This window comes from Acanthaster planci, linkage group LG14 (genome assembly GCF_054643075.1).
Source record: "Acanthaster planci isolate LZ-2023a linkage group LG14, COTS_SCS, whole genome shotgun sequence".
NCBI lineage: Eukaryota > Metazoa > Echinodermata > Asteroidea > Valvatida > Acanthasteridae > Acanthaster > Acanthaster planci.
This window is the reverse complement of record NC_141790.1, coordinates 5,809,503-5,826,164: the sequence shown is the minus strand read 5'-3', so window position 1 is coordinate 5,826,164 and position 16,662 is coordinate 5,809,503. Positions and strand designations below refer to the sequence as shown.

The 16,662-nt window shown below is 41.4% G+C and overlaps 1 protein-coding gene and 1 pseudogene across 10 annotated transcripts in view; one reads left to right on the top strand and one right to left on the bottom strand.

The window, feature by feature from the left end:
* Positions 1 to 16,662, top strand: part of LOC110975735 (cysteine protease ATG4A-like) — a 105,179-nt gene that overhangs the window by 57,976 nt on the left and 30,541 nt on the right. For all 9 annotated transcript variants that reach the window (XR_015427631.1, XR_015427628.1, XR_015427627.1 and 6 more), the window contains one exon: positions 11,323 to 11,465. Coding sequence is in view for 2 of the 9 variants with exons in the window: in XM_087145516.1 (XP_087001642.1) it covers positions 11,323 to 11,465 (143 nt within the window). In the remaining 7 variants the exon portion in view is untranslated. The remainder of the gene's footprint in view (positions 1 to 11,322; positions 11,466 to 16,662) is intronic.
* On the bottom strand, positions 7,675 to 16,161 carry LOC110975733 (uncharacterized; annotated as a pseudogene). Its single transcript, XR_002597741.2, has 4 exons — positions 16,005 to 16,161; positions 15,792 to 15,873; positions 8,632 to 8,767; positions 7,675 to 8,241 (listed from the first exon to the last, which is right to left on the bottom strand). The product of XR_002597741.2 is annotated as an uncharacterized LOC110975733 (transcript).

The window sequence follows — 16,662 nt, the reverse complement described above, 5'->3', positions numbered from 1 at the left end:
TTTCAATAGGGGACAGATTAGCGTGCAGCGGTGCTGTGTAGCTTATCGTTGTGGTGGGGGAGCACTTTTGTCTCCGGTGGTAATCCACTCACACTAAATGGCCTAAACTGTGGTATACTGTTTCAAAAGAAGGCTGGATTATCTCCACTATTGAGAGTGAAAAAATGTCGTTAATGCCCAGCAGCCTGGTCTTTTGTCCCGAGTAGGGTCTTTTGTTACAAGGCCCAGTTCCCTTCGTCTGATTTCGGAGACCCCGGCCATGCATACAAAGCATACATGTACGGTATCGGAAACCCAGGCAGCTAGTGGTTAAAAAGTTTTACTTCTTCCAAAAACAAGCTCAGAAATTTTGTTTTTGTACAGGAAAGTGTCATCATGATGAAAAATATGGATATACATGTATTCTGTGAATGTGTGATTATATATAGCGGTTCAGGATTTCATATCACAACAGGCATCCAAGGCAAATCAGAAGGTGCCATTTGCCCCCTCCAGTTTTTATTATGGATCCCTACATAGCAGGCAACAATTCTGTAATGATAGATAATCCTCAGAGTACATTGAAACAGTGTGACAAACTCGAACACGCATTGATATTGCAACAGTGGCCAACATGTGGCACAGTCTGTGTTGTTCGTTGGTAGCCTACATTTGCGCATAATGTGTATGTGTCCACAGGTGGCCTTGTACATGTAGACTGGCTGTTGTCAATGAAAAAGGCAAGGTTGAAACTCATGTATCTACATATATGCATGCCTTCATGTTGTTTAAAGGGGATGAATGAATAGTACGCACTTGAGGGAGTTTATGTTCTGGTCTGTAAGCAATACTACCAACAAGTCTTTCCATTGGCTGGGGCATAAATGACCATCTTGCAGGACACTTGCAAGAAATGCTTCCAGGACCTGAGACGTGTCCTGGCTGTTAATTGATTTTTCTTAATTATTATAATCTTACTGTATCCAACTGATTCCATACACTATTTCAGAAATAAAGTATGTGGCATGTTGCTTTGTCTGCACTAAATAGGTTAAAGGTACATGTACATGTACAGGTCATCATTTGTCATTTATGCATTTTGTTCTTATAAGGAACAAAGTTACCTGAAATTAAAAAAAAGGTGCCTGAAAACAAATGTGATGAAGTTTCAGCTCATTGAATATCTGAAAGAAAAATTACAGAATTATGATTTTGGATCAAAAGTTGCTGTGTCATGATGTGCCTGAATTCAGTGTCTGGAGCATGTTCTCATGTTCAGTCAAATGCAGGTAAGCAATGTCACACAATGCCTGAATTCAGTGTCTGGAGCATGTTGTCGTGTTCAGTCAAATGCAGGTAAGCAATGTCACACAATGCCTGAATTCAGTGTCTGGAGCATGTTCTCGTGTTCAGTCAAATGCAGGTAAGCAATGTCACACACTGCCTGAATTCAGTGTCTGGAGCATGTTGTCGTGTTCAGTCAAATGCAGGTAAGCAATGTCACACAATGCCTGAATTCAGTGTCTGGAGCATGTTGTCGTGTTCAGTCAAATGCAGGTAAGCAATGTCACACAGTGCCTGAATTCAGTGTCTGGAGCATGTTCTTGTGTTCAGTCAAATGCAGGTAAGCAATGTCACACACTGCCTGAATTCAGTGTCTGGAGCATGTTCTCCAAGATAAAATGCGTTATTCTCAGCACACATACAGTTGTTGACAAACTCTTAGTCGCTTTTTGTTGCCATGGTATTGTAAACTTATTGCTCGAAATGCAGGCACCTGGCCAACTGTGTCTCTCCTTACTGGCAGAAGGCCAAGGATGTTACAGCATTATTATGTGTACATGTAGCAGCATGCAGGAATCAAATTTATACAGTTGTTATAATTCAACAAGGCATGCCAAAGGGGTTCGGCATAGCTTTCCAAAACCGCTGCTTGTAAAATAAATCTCTCCAGTGTCAACTCAATATTTCCTGTTATTTCTTGCCGGTGTTTTCATTGTTTCTGGAATATCTTGTCAGTACGTGTTCGGGGCATCCTGGTAATGCTCTAGTGGACCATCTGGTTTAAATTTTCTTCACCTTTGCCGAAAATGGCTGGAAAGTGACTTAGCTGGGATTGCTTACCTCACCAGCTCTTCTCTGCTCAAGCAGGAGCAACCCATGGACCTTGTACACAGCTGAGGTAACCTACAGGCTTACAGGTACATATGTTGTTTTTTTTTGTCCTGGTCTATTTCTGCAATCACTCCCTTGGTATGCTGCAACCCAAAAGGCAGCTCATGAGACATTGTCACCTTCACCACATGCCAGTTGCTGTGGACCTGGCCATCCATGGGCTTTAGTGACTGACAACACTGGGGCAGTTTCGGCAAGCACTGCAAGTGGTAGCACAATGGGACCAGTCAATGTGCCACCGTGTATGGCTAGCTACAAGCAGTTGGTGAAGCTGCATACTTGCATTGCATGGCCATTGCTCATGCATGCAGTTGCTGTCCTGGCAGCCACTTCCAACGTGCTACCGTCCATCACTACAGGCAGCCAGTTCCAACAGGCGCCCAAGTGCTACCGGCGGCAGAAGCCTAACAGGCAGCAAGTCAAGCTCAGAGGGACTATTGGCTACAGTCTCATCAACGGGACTCTGTAGTTAACATTACTTTAAATCATGTTGTAGTGTAGTTTAGTGTAGTGTAGGCATAGGTTTAAATCGGCTAATTCCAATGGTTTTGCATTTAATTCCCTATACGGTAGCTGCCAGTGGAATTCCTGCTGATAGTGCTCACAGCTGCAGTCACTGTGGTAAGTTGGGGCACAGCACGTATTCATGTTCAGTGAGCATGGGGCTCGGGCCCACACTTCGCTGCAGCACTGCGAAGCGCTCAGCTGCCACATTTAGGGTACATCTGCCGCACCAGATATACAGCAGGCATTGCGGTTGACTCTCAAGTGGTTTGGAGACAGGCTTGAATTCAAACACTACAAAACAGTTATTTAAAAAAAAATGGATAATTACACCAATTTTCATGCTCCTAATGCTGTTAAAGCAAGGGTTCAGACATTATCATGGTCAGTCATTAACTGCTCCTCTTGCTCAAGGTTTTTCGCAAGTTTTTATCCTCCCTTTGTTTTCAAGATCCCAGAGTAAAAGAGATTTTGTTTGCCTTCAGTTGGCAATGGATAGGCACCAGGTAGTACTTAGCAAGTTTCAAAACGAGTTTGAATTTGGCAGATTTGGGTGAACATTTATTTATCGGCCTTTTACAAATCGTCAGTCTTCTCCAACTGGGCCTGTCCTTATGCAGCAACCGGGCTGTTTTCATTTTATCCACTAATTGCCATAGTCGTATTCCTTTGGCGGTTCTGTGACCAACTTTGTCAATAATGAAAGGTGTGAAGTCCATTGCATTCATTACAGCTGTCGATTTAGCTGTGTCTCTGAGTCCCGTTCATTAGTTGGTTAAAAAGGACATAAAATCTGCTTTTCAGCTGCTGCCTGTCACACCTTCCATCCATGAGCTTCTTGGTTTCCCGTTTTAAAAATAATTTCACCATGCTCACCCTTGGCTGTTCTATCTCTGGTGCACTTTTTGCAATCATTAACACCTTTAAAATTCCATGTAAGTGAGTTTTGGAACAGCCTCTACATGTATATCACGTTACTTAGATTTTCTTTTTTTGTGAATCCATGGAGCATTGTGACATACTTATCAGTACTTTAAGGACGTTTGCATTCAGCTCAGAGTACCACTCAGAGAAGCCGGAAGGCCCTTGTCAAATACCAGTAATTACATACTTCAGTTTGGGGATTTTTACGGTAATAGTAAAATTTGTGTGCCATGGGATAAGATCATTTGCATGGAGTTTTTTGTTAAGGGAAACTCTGTCCTTTGTTGGCTCATTCAACTCCTGTCGTGCTATTGCTCCAGGTGGAACATTTCATATGAATTTTTGTGGTCTATAAAAACGGGATTTGGACAAGTGGACCACAAAACGTGGTGTCTCTACACACTCATTCCCCACAGTTCTTTCGTCATAACTTCAGACTTGCTTTTTAAAACAAAATTATGTTTTTTACAGGAAGAACAAGATTTGAATTCTCCTTTGGATAAAGATTGAGAAGTCATAGCCTCCCTCAGTTTTAGATTAATTTTCTGGTGTGCAGTGCATTTTGTCATTGGGAAACTGGTAAATGGTTAAATTTTGCAACACTTACCTAGTACTCTAGGCTCGCCATTAAGAACCCTTTAAGTTGCCATGAAAATTGTTTCAATGAATAACAAGTTTGTTTTACAAGCTTTCTTCTCATGAGACAGTTGTTGTGATTTGGGGACATTTTTTCCCATCAATTTAAACTTCAAAATGTTCACCCAATAATCAACCTTGTCCCCGTATCAGGTAAAGTGGTTTGCAAGTTTGCCAACAATGTTGGCCCATGTGTGGGGGCAAGTGTGGGGGTAAGTGTGCCCCATTGGTTCGGAAAGCTGCCAAAGTTCTGGTTGGCACCCACTCATTCTGGTTGAGCTAGTGTTTAACTTCGATCAGTTTACACCTATGAGGGTGAATTTTGGCAAGCCTGCCAAGATGGTCCTGTGTATATGTGAAGTGTGGTGAGTATGTGAATAAGTGTGCCTGTTTTTTCATGAAGCTGTTCTGGCTAGCACCCACTTGTTCTGAATGGTCCAGTGTTTATAACTTTTATCAGTTTACTTGGTAAATGGTTGGCAAGTATGCCAAAGATTTGGTTCCCGGGTTAGTTACTACCGCAGAATTCATGGTTGGATGGATCCAGCAAAAGATTTCTTGGTGATGAAATTATTGACAGGCTACCGAAGGTTATAATTCAGTTAACCACAAACAATGGCTAATGCCCTTGCTGGTACTGTCCCATATCGTTCAAGCCTTCCCACATTGGTGCAATGACTGATATGAAGTCACTCTTTTTAATGCTGTCATGCTCTTGGTGTTTTGGGGATTTTTCGCATTGGCAAGTTTGCCACCATTTCTGAATCCAACAGCGGCTGCTTTGGATTTTCCACTCAAAACTTAAAGCAATGGGCTGTTGGCGTTCAGATGCTGCTCATGTTTGTTTGCCATTTTAAACCGTGCTAGCTGCTCAGTATGTAATTCCTGTTATAATGAGCAATTTGCCAGTGTCCCAGTCCATGTCACTTGTTCTCACTCCTTGTTTGCAAGGGAAGTGTGGATCATTGTGAATTATAGCATTTGCAGAGCAGCCACCAGGTTGGGGCACAGTCCACTAGTACGTTGGAACGGTCAGGGTGGAGCCAGACTTACTTACTATCCGAATTTGACTCAATATGGCCAAGACTGGCTACATGTATGTTTAGCCAGCAGTGCAGACAAGAAGCGCAACTCCACATCACTACGATACAAGCCGGAATCTTCTAATGGTTGCTTCTGTATAATTATTTATTTGGCATACAGGAACAACGACAGCATTCTGAAAACACAGAAACAGAAAGGGGGCTTAATTACGAATTTAACTCCTATCGATAACTTTAACTATTCGCTTTCCCCAGTGACAAGATTAACATAAATATACATTCTACTAGAATATATGTTAAACTACGTCCGATACAACTGAACTAGTCGCTAAACCAGATCTCACCGTAATTAGAATAAAGCTAAAACTAAAATTAGTGGGCCAGTCATGAATAAAGCAAACAGAAGACAGAGTGGAAATCAAACCATTGACGTGAGAAAGTTCAGTCTAATTTGTGTGTCAAGTGTACAAACCAGGAGTAAATATTCTACCAATACCCAGACTAAGAGAAATTGCAAGCAAATCTAATGTATTTCTGCATTAGCAATCATTAATGCAATCTTATTGTATTGTACAGTTTAATCTGTTAAATTTCAATCTTAAATAAAATTGTTCCTTTAAATTGTTCTATTTACCTGAAGGTTTTCTTCTCCCGGACTTGTACCGTTAATCGGATACAACGGAATGATTCAAAAGCAAAACAAAGAAATTCATTGTTATTTAGTTGCGCGCGGACGCACACTTTTGCATGCTCTTACACAGCAGTCCAGCTGTTATTCAATCCAGCCAGCAACTTTAATGTGGAGACCATCTTGGCTTGATGACTGACTCTTTGAGTAGCTTTTAACTGCATCTTTTTCCGTTATCCGTTAACACAGCAGTCCAGCTGTTATTCAATCCAGCCAGCAACTTTAATGTGGAGACCATCTTGGCTTGATGACTGACTCTTTGAGTAGCTTTCAACTGCATCTTTTTCCGTTATCCGTTAATCGGATACAACGGAATGATTCAAAAGCAAAACAAAGAAATTCATTGTTATTTAGTTGCGCGCGGACGCACACTTTTGCATGCTCTTACACAGCAGTCCAGCTGTTATTCAATCCAGCCAGCAACTTTAATGTGGAGACCATCTTGGCTTGATGACTGACTCTTTGAGTAGCTTTTAACTGCATCTTTTTCCGTTATCCGTTAACACAGCAGTCCAGCTGTTATTCAATCCAGCCAGCAACTTTAATGTGGAGACCATCTTGGCTTGATGACTGACTCTTTGAGTAGCTTTCAACTGCATCTTTTTCCGTTATCCGTTAATCGGATACAACGGAATGATTCAAAAGCAAAACAAAGAAATTCATTGTTATTTAGTTGCGCGCGGACGCACACTTTTGCATGCTCTTACACAGCAGTCCAGCTGTTATTCAATCCAGCCAGCAACTTTAATGTGGAGACCATCTTGGCTTGATGACTGACTCTTTGAGTAGCTTTCAACTGCATCTTTTTCAAGCTGACTTCCCTAACTGAGAAAGCAATTCAAATTGATGTTGACATTAATCATATCATAGCCATGAGATCCATCAGCTGTTGAGTACATGTATTCGCCTTGAGCAGATTATATGCACCCTTTCATTGCTGAACAAACAAATGACAGGTTGTTCAACAGAGCGCCATCTGGTTGGCAGCAATGTGTCTATGATGCATGGATTTCTTGAGCATTTGTGAACCTGTGAAATGTTTTAACTAAGGAGACATCAGTGCTAGGACAAATGTGCCCTCCCTTGGTCCTACCCAGGTTGGATACTGTTGGTCATTTTGAAGTTTACATGTACAGTGATAGTAGGAGAGGCAGTATAGCTTTTTGGCATTCAGTCACTGAGACAATCCGTCCTTCCCTCATCTTTAAAGAAATAATGCACCTGCACGGTACTATCTACAGTACCAAACTTACATCATGAATGATTACTCAAGCTGACTAATTTACACAAGCTGAAACTTAACCAAGTTGCACCTGTTGTGAAGTTGTATTCAGCTGGATAGCAGATTGATCTAATCAGGTATGTGGATGACATGGCAGGGTCTGTGCACACTACAGATTTGAACTTCGATGCGGTAATTCGGCCTGCTCGGTAGAGATACATGGCTTGCTGATGGGTGTAGCTCTTCAATTATGTTGCACTGAAAATTAAAAGATTTTATAAGGTTTGAAAAAAATTCATACATCTATTATGACACTTTACCTAAACCTATACTTTATATTGTGACAAGGTGCAACCTCAACTTTGTGTAGTAGGCCATGTCTGAATTACTTGGCTGCAGTCTCAAATTACACAGGAGTCTTTGGTAGTGGCTATGGCAAGTTCCCATAGAGTCATGTGTAATTCAGTAATAAGCCATGGCCAAGTCATTTGGATGTGGCCACACTAAATTGTGCTCAAACCAGTGAAGCAGGTAAAACAACTTACCATATCTACATGTACATTCATTGTCATATTGCAGTATGTAGCTTCACATTTGGCAAGAAGCTCTGGGTATGACAACTTTAGGTTTTGGGCTGAGTAGAGCTTTGTTAATGGCTCAGCATATGCAGGCACTAGAGACAGTATTGCCGATGGTACACCTGTCCCTTTCAGCCGTTCAAAAAACTTGTCAGTGTCATCTTTCGTTGGTGGTGGTATGGCTTTGCTAGAATTCTTTTGTACTGCTGCAGAGGTGGTTATAGTCAATCCTGCTTTGGGGCTTGCAGAAGTTTGTTACTTGCTTCAGCATACATGCAGTCACCACTGGGTCTTTTTGCTGGCTTCATCCGCTCACACAATTTGGATGTGCAACTAGATGTTTTCATTTCCATGCTTTTTGACACAGCAAACCAAGTTGCTGCTACATGAGAGCATACCTCAGTAACTCCTACCTCAGTAATAACAACTCCATCCTCTTGGATAGCCACCCATACACACACAGGAGGATCACTGAGTCTCTGCATAGTGTATCTGAAAAGTTAAAAGGGGTGATAGTGAAATTAGCCTTGGAATATATTGACATTGTGACCACCATTTTAGGAAGATTTAACAGACCAGCCCCGTGCATACAGGGAACAAGTTGGCATGATGGAGGCAAATTGTTGCCTAAGAGCAAAGTGCACATGAGTCATTCATAAACTCATTTAACATATATCTAAATACTGAGAATAGATGTATTCAAAACACAGAAAATTTCATTTTGTAAGAACTGTCATGACTGTTGAAATAAACTGAATTGTCACAACACAATATGTACACAGTCATGATAGTACCATCACTCAACACTCACCAGCTTGCTTTATGTATTTATATGAGACCCATCAAGATAAAGTTAAATGCCAAACACAAAATGAGACTTACCTTTGAAAAAAATCACAGAAACGGTTGTTGTCCAACCTCGCTTCATTGGCTGATTCCACACAAGATTATTGTTGACTTTCCCCAATATTAAATTTTTGTAGGCATCAAGGCTTTTGTAAGCCTTCATGGCTTGCCCCTATATGATGAAAAGAAATTAATAAGATACATGTAGATGTCTGAAAATGCCAACTTGAGTAACATTTCAACAATGGCGTACAACTCGATGCTGGGATCAGATATGGACAGCATGTTCCAATGCTTCTCAACTTGTCGGCAAAAGTTTATCAACATTTTCCAACAAATGAAGACCAGAACTGTTGGTTGGTACACCTTCTGCCATGCTTAACAGAATGACAATTACCAGTTTTGATACAGACCCCTCTACTTCATTATAAATGTTAAAAAAAAATTTTTTTTAGTTCAACCATTTCCGTGTACACGTACATGTACACTACATACAGCAAAGTGCAGATGAACTTGTCGCTAAATTTTTTGACTCCCAAAATGTCGCCACCCAAAATTTTGGTCGAATTATGACATCATTAAGATTGAGGTAATTCAGTTTTTCTGAAGTGCTCTCATCTTTCACAGGGTTTTGCATTACCAGGGCCTTCTGAAGAGATTTGACGTATGATCAAATTCCTTTGCCTTTTCCTTGCCCCGTGCCATCCTAATGTCAGTGCGTTGTCTGCTGGCCCTCCTTGTGTGATGTAACATCTTGCAATTTCACCTTGCTACACACCAAGGAGTGATCTGTGTTGCATTCAGCACTTTGGTTGGTGAGTGGAACCGGACATAGAATAGATTGGGGTGTCTGTTAAGTATAGTTATAAAGTAAGCTGATGCCAGTGCTTGGATTGAGGTTGTCGCCAAGAGACTCCATAGTGAAGCTTTGTACTGAAGAAAGTGTTACTGATTTGGGGACCATGATGGCAGCAGAGCTCTGGCAGGCATTGTCTATTTTTGTTAATTTTACCAAGTGCCGATCTTACCCAAATAGGTCCACGAGGAGTTTTGATCGGCCTCCCCCTTGCAATGAATCACAAAGGATGAAAGTGGCTCTCTTTCTGGAATGCTATCAGTGGATGAGCCGAGGTTAGCCTAGAATTTGTCCTTGACTTCTGTCGAGGAAGTCAATGTTGGTGCATAAGCACTGATTAGACTGACTAATCCCAGTGAAGGGCGGAAATGGAGAGATGAGATTCGCTTTGCTCCTATTGGTGGGATGGTGGATCCCACTAGGCTATCCCTGACCACAAATCTTTCTTTGTGTTCCCTAGTCTGATGTGGTGCTTTTCCTGGCAAGAAGATGGTAAGATCTCTATCAACCTGTTCTCTTGAAGGAAGACTGTGTCCTTCCTCTAACAGCAGAGCAGTGTTGGATTAACGTTATAACTTAAAGCGATATCCAAGCAAACACTGAAAAAATGTCAGTGTCCACTTTGTTCAACCCTACCCAAGCAGTCAGTACAATATGCAAATTTCCCATGCACCCCTGTTATTGGATGATAAAGTCTTTATAATGAATAACAAGATGAGCATTTGGAAATTTGCATATTGTATTGACTGTTTGGGAAGGTATTCTCTAGCGGACTCGGCCCACATGGATGGGGGGGAGGAATCTGATGTCTCTCTGATGACATTTCTGCACCGGATGCCAATATCAAGTCAACGTTGAGTCAGTGTTAGGTTGACGAGATTATCCTCAAACAGTTAGATGATGTCAACGTGACAAGGTGACTGTTTATTAGTTCTCAGACGTCCAACTGGCATTAAGCCACCATTTTCTTATTTTGTTCCAGCCGACATTATTTGATGTTACTTTTCTTACACATTGTGGTCAGGCATTTTTGATAGAATGTTGGCATTTTGCCAAAGTTGACTGCAGCCATGTTTATATAACAGGTTTTGCCTTTACACAACATATAGTATATTAATAAACACTGTACGCTCAGTGCTTGTCCGAGAGCTTGCGAAAAAAGTCACAAGCTTACTCGGCTGGGACTTGAACCCATGACCTCCTGCTTACTAGTGCAGATGTCTTAACCACCGAGCTTGCCGGGGTCGGCTGGCTGGTCCGAGTCTAGTGAAGCAGTGGGTACCGCGAACTATTTTTAAGATGTATTTTTGCGTTGGGGAAATCTTAATTTATATAATAGGTTTTTGCCCTTACCCAACGCATATATTAATAAACACTGTATGCTCAGTGCTTGTCCGAGAGCTTGCGAAAAAAGTCACAAGCTTACTCGGGTGGTCAAGCTCGGTGGTCGAGTGGTTAAGAGGTCTGCACTAGTAAGCAGGAGGTCTTGGGTTTGAGTCCCACCCGACTAAGCTTGTGACTTTTTCGCAAGCTCTCGGACAAGCACTGAGCATACATCTTGAAAATGTAGCCATGTTGTAGAGTATACACGTATAAAGCTACATTATTCAATTAGATTGCAGGACTTTTTGCTCTACAAGGTTTGTGATTGACCATCCACAGCTGTCCAATAAATGTGAGAATACCACCACTGACATAATTTCCTTGTAAGGTCATCAGATATGTGTGCCCTTCGGTGCCCATTGATAAAAAAGAAGGCCAATATGTTGGACAAGGTTTTTCTGTTGTAACGAAACATGCATCTACAATTTTGGTTGTATTATAAGTTAATTTTTCAGTGCAATTAATTTTTTTCTCTATTAATTTTACAGGAGATGAACTTATTTATCTAGACCCTCACACCACGCAACCAGCCCTCACAACAGACAAATGGGGATTCCTGCAAGATGAAGGCTACCATTGTGATCATGCTTGCCGTATGAATATCCATAATCTTGATCCATCCATTGCACTGGTAAAAATTTCATTGAATCCTACCTTCTCTTCAAATGTCTACGTGTATTTCCTCTTATTTTGGATCATCTTACAGCTAGGGGGATTCTGCGCTTCCTCCAAGAACTCAGCCTTTCCATGCCCGATTTTTTTTTAAATTTTAACTTAGCCCGCATATAAAAGCATGCCTTATCAAGTACAGAGATGGAATTTTAACTCAATCTGACACATGGTTTTGTTGCTACGCACCATTAACTCGTTCGCGCCGGGAAGCGGTAAGAGCTGCCATAAAAATTGAGATCCCTCAGCCCGCTTTTCAGCTATTATTCTCGGCCCAAGATCCCCTCAAAAAGTTATTAGGGTTAAATACCTCTGATTTGAAAGCCTCCTCACATTGCTGGCAGAAACTCTGCTTATACCCTTATGATAAAGGGTGTTAGTCACAAGCTACCGTGATCTTTTTGTAAAATGACCATCGCCAAGCTGTCATCAACTCAAATGAATAAACATCAGAAAACCTATACCCAAGTTATCCTTATTTATATAATTAATTTACTAAAAATGCTTATCACAATATTTGTACAAGATTAAACAAGAAAATTAAAGTATTGTCTCAGCCTGGTTGTTAAATCTTTTGATGAAACCTCAACGATAACCTTTCAAAATGTTCTATTTTTACCACACAGATCCTTCTCCCAGTATAAATTGTTACATTCTCAAACCATACACATCTGCATAACATCTCATTTGCATACCTTCAAATGAAAACCCTTTTTCACTCTTTAATTTAATACCACTTTGGGTTTTTCAGTATCTGTAGAACTAAAAATTTACTATATTCCCTGTTTTTAAGCCACTTCTCATTGGAATCGCCCCTTCTATGTACTGCAACAAAAGCATTCCTTTGTTATTGTTCACCCTGTTACTTGTGACTGGTTTTATGCATGGTATTATGCCTGGTCATGAGGGTCTCAACTACAACACTGATCAAGAAACTAGGACACGTTGTTCTTATAAAGGTTTTTTCCCAAAAAAGGAAAGCCCATGTGTTACATGATGTGCATTCTACATGGAATCACCAAAAATTCACTGGTCTACTGCCTGCAACCTATGCAGATTACCAAAACATGTGCATTATTTTCTAGTCAGTTACTCCATTTGCTAGCTTCTCAATCACTCGGCATTTTGCCCTCATTCACTCAATACTTTTCTATATGGCACTACAATATGGACGTGCTTGTCCTACTCCGAAATTTGTCAAGAGTTTGCTTGTCCTACTCCGAAATTTGTCAAGAGTTTGCTTCGCTACCTTTATTATATGGTGTTATTTCTTGATCAACCCTCCACTCTTTCTATTCTACTTCTATTCATTCCTCTGAACGGAGAGACTGTTCCTTTGTTGCTGATATTTGGGTCATTTTGACCCTTCATTCAACTTGTGTTGGAATTGTCAGGCTGCTTCTTGGGGCACACCTAGTTTATCCCATTGGGCCTCATTTCTAGGCGCTTGTTGCCAGTCGGCTTCTTCTATTTGTGCATAGTTGTATTTGCATTTCAGAATAATTTAGAGGAACATGTATATGTATATATACATGTATGTGTGTGTGGGTGTAAAGATATATATATAGAATTTAAGGTACAAGCTTTTTGCCCATGTCTGTTGGGTGCGTTGCTTTTCCTTTTTCCCCCTTTTTTTTTGCATTGGATTCCAAGTTGGGGATGTGTCTTACCCACTCGACCACCGAGCCTGCCTGGTTCGGCTGCCGTTCCAAGTCAAGTGAAGCAGCGGGTATCACGAACTATTTTCAAGATATATTTTTGCATTGGGGAGATGTTAATTTATATAACGGGTTTTGCCCTTACCCAACATATATTAATAAGCACTGTATGCTCAGTACTTGTCCTAGGGGTGGCGAAAAAAACCTCACAAGCTTACTCGGGTGGGAGTAGATCAGCACTAGTAAGCAGGAGGTCATGGGTTCGAGTCCCACCCGAGTAGACTTTTTTTTTGCAAGCTCTCAGACAAGCACTGAGCATACAGTGTTTATAAATATATATATTGGGTAAGGGCAAAACCCGTTATATGAATTAACATCTCCCCAACGCAAAAACACATCTTGAAAATAGGATTTTGCTCCCACCCCCGCTTCGATTTTGCTCACATTGCCAGCTAGGGATCGCTCAGCTCGGTAGGAAAGTGGTACGGTAGTTTCGGTCCTTTTGAGCTTCGGGATTAGGAGAGTGTGGTGGTTTACTATTCCCTATCCATCATTTGGGGTGCGACCGTGCGATACCTTATTTGCTCCACTACTGTACTGTTGAGCATGTGAGTTTACTCTTCGAGCATCGAGTTCTTCTTGCGACTTGCATTCGCCACACCTATGACCAGAGCTATGTGCGAACTCTCACATTACGGGCCTTCTTTGCACTTTGAGCATCGGTGGCCCATCTAACACTCCCCTACTCCCTTCAGAGTCTGCCATTTAAGAGAGTGCTCAGGTGACTCAAAGCAGTTTATGCCTTACCATTGCTTCTGACTGCTCGGCTTGCCATCTGGTCCAATAATGCCACATTATACAGGGTTATTTCAGTGAGAGCAAGTCTCTCCCTACTGGCCTTCTTCAAGCTTTGAGCATCCCCTCGGCCCATCTCTGCTTCAGTTAGAGCATGTGTGAGATTCCCCTTTTCGCGGGGCAGCCTAGGGCGGGACTTGGCATCCTTTGTGTAGTTACTCTGTCTAATTCCACTTGTTTGCACCGCATAATTACTGTCCAGATTGAACTGGTATTACCTTTGACATATAGCAACCCACCATTATTGAGAGAGTGTTCCCCCAATGCCATTGCCCACCTAGCGGCCCGCTGCGGTTCAGTGCCTGCAGCTGTTGCCACTTTTTGTGAAGCATGACACATAGCCCCAGGCTACCAGACCTCCCAGAGCTCTACCGCTAACAGTGACCGTAACTTCCGAGTGCACCACAGCCGGGTTTGACCAGGCATGACCCGCCCAACTTCGTGGGAAGAATATCACCGGGTGCTTTTCTTACCTTTCATGTTTGGTTGGTTTTGGAGAGCTGCGAAGCAAATGCGAGCCTATTTGATACCAATTTCTGTCTTCTGTCCATTGAGCCATCCTCAAATGTTAAATTTTTTCTTTGGAGGTCCATAGGTGTTAACCACTTTATGCTGGGGCATTTTTCAATGTTGATATGATGCACCAAGTAATCTTTAGGCACTACTCTAAGTTGACAGGTGACCTTCATTGACACCTGAGTATTTCAGCCAGGCCAGCAGCCTTGTAAACAGAGCCCATATTGTGCGCTGTTGTATAACTGTCTTTTGTTCACGAACCTGGCTTAGTGCACTGCTGACCTCTTTTCAATAGGGGCCAGATTAGCATGCAGCGGTGCTGTGTGGCTCATCGCTGCGGTGGTGGAGCGCTTTTGTCCCCGGTGTAATCCGCTCGCTCTCAATGCCCCAAACCCTGGTATGCCGTTTCAAAACAAGGCTGGATTATCACCACTTTTGAGAGTGAAAAATGTCGGTAATGCCCAGCAGCCTGGTCTTTTGTTCGGAGTACGGTCTTTTGTTACAGGGCCCTGTTTCCTTTGTCCGAGGTCGGAGATCCCGGCCACCCATATAAACCATACGTCTCCGATCCCGGAGTCCCCGGCAGGAAGTGGTTAAAATGTGGCAGTGAGTGCTTGTTTGCTTCCTCTTGGAATTCAATTAGTGTGTAAGTAGTCTTATGTGGCATTAATGCTTACAAACTTATGAATTTAACGAAAAAATTATATAAAAGTTGAATGTTAATGTTTTGAGTTGTATTGTGTACTAGCCCTGTAGTACATACATATGTACTGAACACTCCTGTAATGTGTAACAAACAAAACAATAATTCGCAAAGACTAACTCGATTGTTTGAATCTGAGGTTTAATAAATAAGAATTCTTAATCACATCAAATTTCAGTTTATGTGTCTTAAACCTCATTCTAGAGAAAATCGCAAGAGTCACAATTGTATCCTAACACGGCAGGTGTTTTGGAACTTGCTCTAGTTTTGAGTAAAGCTTCCAATAGAACGAACCTATAATTTAGAGTCAATTTATTAATTGTTGGTCAGAAATACAAGGCTACCAAAAATATGGGGCAAGAGGAACACCTGTCAAATAAAATAGACCCAGATTTTTCAAGAAAGAATGGGAATGTTTCAAATAAATATGAAATGTAAAGTATAGAGTGACCTGGTAAGCAAATTCATACTAAAAGTTGCACATTGAAAATACAACTCATGAACACTTCACAATCACATTTTATACAATAAAATTATTTGAAATTCCAACCCATACCTTATAATAAAAAGGTGTTCTGTGTGACGACTCAACATCGATCCCGGATCAAATTTCGAGCATGGAACTAGTCAGAGGTTGGCTGTAACAAATAAATTTTAATATAAACTAACCATCCTCAACATGACAAAGCAATATACATATTCACACTAGACCAACATTTAGACATTAAAAGCAACTATAATTAATTAGAATGTATGATTTTGGACTCACCAAAGCATCATAAAGAAAAGCCAGAAAATCCAAAGACGAGTTGCAACCAACAACAAGACGATTCATGGGGCGTAACTATACCGGTAACCCCCCCCCCACGAAACAGAAAATTCAGGAACAAAAATGAAATGACTAAAAAAAGGTCTTCATGCCATGGTGGTTGGTGCAGGAATGAGCCCCACAACCAAGAGTCAGTCATTATAAGGCAACAAACCCATTACATAATCAAAAGTCAAGGCCTAGCTAACAGATCCAGCCAAACTAATAGCTCCAGGAATGTCATTCACTAAGAATCAAACCGGTATGCAAATTAAATGCTAAACAAATCTAAATAAGTGACCAATCGACCTGACAGCTCAAGTCAGTCGGTTACAGTAATGTACTTGCATATGTATAGACAGTGTTTAGACACATACAAATGTACATGTACAGTATGTGGGAAAATTGTAAGGGATGGGGGGACTCCATGTGACAGAATGGGATGTTTGTTGGGGGAGGGGTTTCTGTAGGAGGAGGATCATGGGAACAAAGTAAATGTATGTAGAAAGTGGATGAAATGCTGGATAAAGTTGGCGTAATGGTTGGGCTGGATAAGTGGGATGATGAGACAGCCAGAGTAAGAAGTCAAGGGAATGATGGGGAGGGGTAGAGTAAGAAG